Source organism: Cryptomeria japonica, unplaced genomic scaffold (assembly GCF_030272615.1).
Source record: "Cryptomeria japonica unplaced genomic scaffold, Sugi_1.0 HiC_scaffold_749, whole genome shotgun sequence".
Taxonomy (NCBI): Eukaryota; Viridiplantae; Streptophyta; class Pinopsida; order Cupressales; family Cupressaceae; genus Cryptomeria; species Cryptomeria japonica.
The window spans coordinates 16,654-24,388 of NW_026729520.1; the positions used below are offsets into that span (position 1 = coordinate 16,654).

Sequence of the window (7,735 nt, forward strand, 5' to 3'; positions counted from 1 at the left end):
ATCAATTAGCTTCACATAAATGCATAGAACGTTAGGAACATAACCATACCATAACAACATATAATGCAAGTGGAATTGACATCATAACCATTATCATCTCAAGACATACATATATCTATTCACTATTTCCCCTAGGGTACTTTAATGTCACTACTTACTAACAACAACGCATAAACACATCCATATCATGAAACCATTAACATCCATTTCATTTAAAATCTACTCGATTACTTTCTTCCCGTCATGACAATTATAAGATATTAAATACATATTTGCATAACCCCATAAATCTCCTAAGATCATTTTAAAGTACCAAGTCATATGTTCCTATTTTTCTTTTTTGCAAACCATCTATCATAACAATATCACCTTTTTTCCAACTAAACATCAGCTAATGCAATCTAGTTCATTTCCTTTAGGAGTAACCACACAACCTACAAGCTATTCATTCATAATCATATTCCTAAGATAACCAACATTAAGGAACAACATCATTTCTATTAGAACTTTCACTTATATACATACATGAATCATTTAGCTTTTCCACTTCTATTCATAGGCACACACAAGAAAATCCAATCACATTACTAAATCGTTCAATTCTTTTCCAATCTAGAATTACATACATAATGAATATCCATTTGCATCAATCATAAACTATTACAACTCATCATGATCTTAGCCTTCCACAAGTCCTATTACGTTTGATCATGAATTACTAATTACATAATCTCTAACCATTGATTATCCATACTTATCCAATCTTCAATTCTAAAGTATAAACTTTTCTCTTTTATAATGGAAGATTCTACACAAGTCTAAAGCATAATTTTCATATCGACCTTATAAGACACACATATTTCCAATCTAATAGCTTCATTACTCATCCATGAGCCTTAATCCCTAAAAGCATAGATATTGATAAACCAAGATACATTATAGGGCCAACAAGGATTACTACACTATATTTATTATAAGAGTAATGGTCACAACCTATCACATCCTACACCATTAATCACATTAGACATGCATACAACACTAAATGCACATCAATAGATCCATTCACATTATTTCCATCAATGAATCAATTTTCAAGATACAACAAATACATCCATGTGTTCCCTTACAAAATTCATAGCCATGTCCCATACATTAGCTATCATTACATATATGTCATAGGGGCATAGCTCTCATCTACATATACAATTAACTTATGAAATCCACAACACATATTTTATACAAATCATTGCATCCATCTGCTACAATATCCATCCATAAGCTGAAGAGATAAGAATCCGCATCCATGCACAAGAGTATCCAATAAGAACATCCCAATGGAAGAAGGCACCAAACCACCTGACCATTGGAACCAAATAGGAACCACCCCCTGTGCTAGGAGATGAAATGGGGTTCTAACTCATACTCAAGATCTAGGCTGACACTTATTGACCAAGGGACTCATCATGCCAACCATAAACTTCAACAACCATAACAATGAATCAAATCACATCACAAGGCTAATCATAAATCAATAAACTCCTAGAGGCATAATTAACAATCAAGGCATAAGGATAATGGACACATGTAGGAAAGAGTGTCATCACATGCTAGCCTCATGTGGAATCCACCTCAGCCTTGGAGCCAAACAAGGGAGAACGATATATCGCTTCAGCAGTCTTCCCAATACTAGATCCCAAAACCACATCCCTGAGTATCATTGGGGCACAAAATCATAATCCTTGATTTCATTATCTTGATTATGTGAATTCCTATTTACCCCAACCCACTAATTCAATTATTATTATTGTTATCACTTGAAATTTTAGTTATTTTTTTTATTTATATCATATTTTTTTAATTTTTAAAATAGATTATATAAAGTTTACATAATTAATTTATGAAAACTCTACTAAATGCTTGTAACATTAGAAATAAAAAATGAGAAAACGGAAAGAAAAGAAGAGAATGTAAAAGATTTATTCTCTTATACCATATGTGAGGTCTCTAATGAAGAAAACTATGCCTCTCATAGATAAGATATATGCGACCCTTAAGTTGTCTCATATGATAAAAGTGACTTTTAAAAGTGGTGTAAGGGTAGTGTTTGGAGCACTATTTCTACACTTCCATTAAATGTTGAATCTTGGGTTTAATTTCATTGAAAGCAAAATCTGCAGATAAATCTTCAATTTGTAGTTGCCCTCATGACCATTTCAAGTGGGTCTCTAATTTGATAATGGGGTTTTATCTTTATGGAAGATTTTTATGAAGAATCTAGCAATGGAAATAGATTTTTATGACCATTAACTACGTCTCCAAAAGGGTGAGGCAATCCCCACAAGAATGGTACATCAAAGGTGGTCATTCAATACTTTTAGATAACATCATCACATAGTTTGGCGTGTCATCAAGGATAGTTATCAGTCACCTGAAATTAAAGCAAATTTGTTTTATCGAAGGCTAGGTATATACTTTTCATAATGGTCGGCGAAGACATTGAAAAGCCACAGAATTCGGGTCATATTGGTAGTCAGTGAGACGCGAATCCTCACTTGGAATTAAAGCTCTAGAATTTACACCTGTCTTTCATTTGAACATTTAATTTTTCTGTGATCTCTCTCTTGAACGTAACTGCTGTTTTGAAAAATGATAAGGGACTACTTTTCGTCCTCCGCTCCTTTGATTTCGCTACTTTTAACACTCTTTTTTATATCGTACTCAGCCTCACTATTTGCAGGGAGCCTTGCTATTCCTTACGCAACTGCGTATGGAGGCAGAACATGGATGAACAATATCCAGTCTCTAGATTTTGTGGCACCGTCAGTTTACAAGATGCACTCGTCAGACCGATCCTTTTGAGCAGTAATATCTCATATAATGATATGAATCTGCAGTTTGGATGTGGATTCCTCTGCTATGGCAGTCCTTGTGACACAGGCTACCTACTTGCAACTTTCTTTGCTGTTTACGACATTGATGGTAGGCTGTTTGATATGGAAATGGTGTGGAGTTCTAACCGAGACCAGATGGTGCAAGAAAATGCAACCCTAACACTCAGCTCCATAGGACAACTTGTATTAAGGAACTCAGATGGCACTTTCGTGTGGTCTGCAAATACATCCACCCAGCTTTTCAAAGGATGGTGATACGAGAATCTGGGAACCTTGTTCTCTATAACACCTCTGATGGAATCATCTGGCAGTCTTTTGACTATCCAACTGATACCCTGCTGCGAGGGCAGAAATTAAAGGCAGGACAGAAGATTACAGCAAACATTTCTCATAAGAATACAAGCCAATGTCGTTTCTATTGTACCTTGCTTCATGATAGTTTTGCTATGTTTACAGCCTCTGCACCTGCTAAAATGTATTTCAGATATCCCGAGACACGTGCAGGTGTTGAGTTCTCTTATATTCAGTTCGACAATCAGTCCGTCCATATATATTCTCAAGGAGGAGGACCACCGTCAATCAATTTATCAGTATCCAAAACCTACCTTTACTTTAGGTTAGATTCAGATGGACATTTAAGGGTTTGCTCCATCCTCCAAACAACGGGAAGATCTTCCCCTGACTATCTGCCATCCTTTATGAGATCAGTGGCTGAGTGCGATTATCCAAGACCATGCGGAGACTATGGTGTTTGCACAAATGGTCAGTGCAGCTGTCCAACAAATGGCAATGCTTTCAAACCGATTGATGTCACAGAACCCAATTTCGGATGTGTTCCTCGCGTTCCTCTGGTGTGCTCAGATAAAAGTAGGCGCAAAGATCATCACTTTTTGGAACTGGAGCACGTTTCCTACTTTACATATGTTTTCGAAAATGCCTCCAGACCAGGATTGATTTCATCTGAGGAATGTAAAAGACTTTGCCCTGAAGACTGCTCTTGCAAAGCAGCTTTTTTCAGGTATGAGGCCAATTTTTGTACTGGTTATTGCTATCTAGAGTCCAATATCTATTCTATGAAAACTAATAGTCCAGTACATGAGTTTTACAATTCCGCTGCTTATATTAAAATCCAGTCAAGGTCCAAGCGCAGTAAATACTTGGTTGTCGTCATCATCTGTGCTTCTGTGGGCGGAGCGCTAGCTCTATTAATCTTATTGTGGGCATGGATAAATAAGTCTCAGAATAGCAGACAGCAGACAGAAAAGGATGAAGATGATGGTGAGCATGATCATGTAGATTGGCCAGGACGCTTACCATTGTCGTTCTCATTCCAAGATTTGCAAGACGCAACAAATGGCTTTAGTATGAAGTTAGGAAGAGGAGGGTTCGGGTCAGTTTACGAAGGTGTTTTGGCTGACGGCTCAAAGATAGCAGTGAAGCGCCTTGATGGGGCAGGACAATAAGAAAGGGAATTCCGGGCAGAAGTGGAAACTCTAGGAAAAATTGATCATCTTAATTTGGTAAGACTGAAGGGCTTTTGTGCAGAAAAGGCCCATCGAATGCTTGTATACGAGTATCTACCAAATGGGTTTCTGGACAAATGAATTTTTTCCAAAAATACCCATCGACATTATCTAGATTGGAAGACTAGATACAAAGTAGTTCTGAATATTGCAAGAGGATTGACATATTTACATGAAGATCGTCAAGAACAGATAATACACTTCGACATCAAGCCTCAGAACATTCTCCTGGATCAAAATTTCAATGCTAAGGTCTCAGATTTTGGTTTGGCAAAGTTGGTTAACAGAGAGCAAAGCGAAGTGATAACCATGATGAGAGGGACACCAGGGTATATGGCACCAGAGTTACTGAACTTGCATTTCACAGAGAAGGCAGATATATTTAGCTTTGGTGTTATGGTGATAGAAATTGTCAGCGGAAAACGAAGCAGAGAGCTTTCAAAGGACGGCTTGTTTTCAGTGTTACGAGTTAAGGCAGAGGAAGGGAGGTCAATAGATCTGGTCTATCCAGGACATGAAAATGAGCAAAATGGCGTAAAAGAGGCGGCAATAAAATTGTTAAAAGTGGGAATGTGGTGTGTACAGGACAATTTTACTCGGCGACCAGCGATGTCTATTGTGGTGAAGGCGTTGGAGGGTTTAATAGATACGTTTGATGATGTTCCATGGGCCTTAGAAGGGTTAACAGTTGCTTCTGATCAGCAGTCTCTCTTCTCATCTGAGCTGTCCTATGCTCCTATAACTTGTGTGTTATCTGGACCTAGATGATTTAGTTATGTTCTTGTTTTCACTACAGGCTTTTCTTTACCAATAAACCTGAGTCTATTAGTTGTCTTGGGATAGTGTGCAGCAAATTATTTCTAAGCAGTAGTATTTTCTAGACCTTCGGAACATATGATTCCCATGGAAACCTGTGCATGCTCTCTAGATAATGGTGCTGTTTTTCTAGATTTTTTTTGCTTCCTTCCGTGAAATGCATTTTGTGGGTTGTTCTTACCTGCTATCAGAATTGCATCACTTTTTATTCAGCAGTTTGCCAAACAACATTTGATTTACGAAGTTCATTGCATCATGTGGTAAAACTGGAGTATTGGAATAGAGCATGGCCATCAATCACAACAGAATCAAAAGTAAGTTTGTGCCACACATTATAGTTGCAACTGACCTAATTAGTATCGATTCAAAACGAAAAAATCATGCACAAGTCATGTAATTTGTCTTGTAAAATGCTAAAAGGGGATGCTAATTGCACAAATCTGCAAGGGAAAATCAATCTTCTAATTGCATTTCATACAACAAATTGGGAGCTTATGTTTCATATTAATTGTCATTCAACAGCGTCGAAAAAAATTTTGCAAAGCTCTGTTACCGCTTTAAGCTTAGGAACATTTGTCTCCTGCGAAAATCTGTGTATGCTCTCAAATACGGTTGTCCTTTCTAAGATTTCCTTTCTCTGTTTTCTCAAAATGCAATTGGCTGATTGACTTTCCCTGGAAGGTTTGTGAATTTCCGATCATCTAAAATTAGAGGTTTAACTAAATGTTTTTTGGTCGTTGTTCCCCTGTGAAGTGTAGGAGAGAACAGGGGACGTCACATATCTAAATAGTACTGAATTGAAATTTTCTTCAATACAAGAGGGAATACAGAAAAAATAAACAAAATTCTAAACATCTTTCCATCTAACCCCACTGTCCCTGTTTCTCCTTAACACCAAAACCAATGTTATCTCTTTCCTCCTAGAATTTTGACCTCTGTGTCACCCTTGTTCCAGAATTCTGAGTTTACCCCAAACTCCAAAATCTCATCTTTGTTCTATTCTGGAGGTTCCCTAAACCCCAGAACTAGGTCACCCTGGATCCCAAGGTCCATGAGGAAATGGGTGTAACAGAGGAGGCATTTAAATTGTTAAAAGTGGGAATATTGTGTGTACAGGACAATTCAACCAGACGACCAGCAATGCCCATAGTGGGCAAGGCGTCGGACGTTTAAATAGACATGTTTAACGATGTTTCATTTGCATGAGCAGGGTCAACAGTTGCCTCTAATTAGTAGTCTATCTACTCATTTAAGTTCTCCTATACTACTACAACTTCTGTGTTATCTGAACCTAGAAGATTTTATTTATTTGCTTAATTTTCTCTACAGGCTTTTCTATACTAACAACATCCAACCATCTCTAACTTAATTCCAGTATGTTTGAATGTTGACTACACCTTCATAGTCCGCCTCTAATCAGGCAGTTGCTATCAGCCCATGCTCATAACTGTGTTCTATCCTGTGCTCCTAGTTCTGTGACTTATGAACTTTGTATAATTTCTCTTCATTTATTTGGATAAATCGCTATTATATCTTTGTAATCTGATTCTTAATTCAATGAAAAAAAAATTGAATAAAAAGTAAAATTCATCATTCACATATACCATTCTCGAATGAGTTTTATTTTTAATATTAAATTATAAACACAGAAAAGTTTTACAAAGTATTAGTCACTCTGTTCGCAAAACAATTTTACAAATAACTGCATGACAGATTCTCGAATGATGGTATTTACAAGACAATGTTGAAGAGACTTATTAAGGTTCACATCGACCATTGTACTCTGACTGATCCAAAAAGACTAAATGGGTATATTGATAGTCCTACTAAGGTAATAGTAGACCAATTAGATTTACTGAAGTATCATAAGATCTCCATCATACTTTCATAAATGTTCACATCTATTTTCATAGATTTTTTATATAACTTTTTAATAGTAATTTTTATTATAATAATTTAAATTATTTTTATGTTTATTAAATATAATTTAAGATGTAATAACTGATGATCATATAATGTAAACGGAGAAATATTATATCACTACAAAATGGTTTTCTCACATATTGTAAAGAATAAATTCATTTGAAGGAGAGGTGGGGTGTCATTTCAATTTCTAGTAATCAAAATACTGTGCACAAAATATTGCAACAATTCTCTCACGCTTTATATTGCACTAAAATATATTTTAGTAGAATAGCTTATATTTTTTAAATATAATAGTAAGAATGATTTATTTTCCTATTAATAAGGAGAGGGTCTTTTTCATAATAATCTAAATACTTTTTAACAACATCTATTCATGTAAGAATATTTCATAAGTATTTCTTGAAAGGCCTTATGGATCTACTTGGATGGATTTCATTCATACAAGTTCCCTACAACAAAACATTAGAAGGATATTGTATTTGTTGTAGTAGATAGATTTTAAAAACAACGCATTGTGTTTTCTTGCAATAAAACCATTGCATCACATGAGATTATGTGTCCCTTCTTCAATCATCTTCA

At 35.9% G+C, this 7,735-nt stretch overlaps 1 protein-coding gene across 1 annotated transcript; it reads left to right on the forward strand.

Annotated features, from left to right (window-relative positions):
* Positions 1 to 2,780: 2,780 nt before the first annotated feature.
* LOC131872730 (G-type lectin S-receptor-like serine/threonine-protein kinase SD2-5) lies at positions 2,781 to 4,354 on the forward strand. Its single transcript, XM_059216125.1, has 2 exons — positions 2,781 to 3,002; positions 3,203 to 4,354. The coding sequence occupies exons 1-2, from the start codon at positions 2,781 to 2,783 to the stop codon at positions 4,352 to 4,354; spliced, it is 1,374 nt and encodes a 457-aa protein (XP_059072108.1).
* Positions 4,355 to 7,735: the final 3,381 nt, after the last annotated feature.

Excerpts from the sequence above, each read along its gene's own strand:
- LOC131872730 (XM_059216125.1), top strand. The coding sequence starts at position 2,781 with ATGGATGAACAATATCCAGTCTCTAGATTTTGTGGCACCGTCAGTTTA. Across the intron at positions 3,003-3,202 it reads GGCTGTTTGATATGGAAATG|TCTTTTGACTATCCAACTGA; the intron begins GTGTGGAGTTCT and ends ATCATCTGGCAG.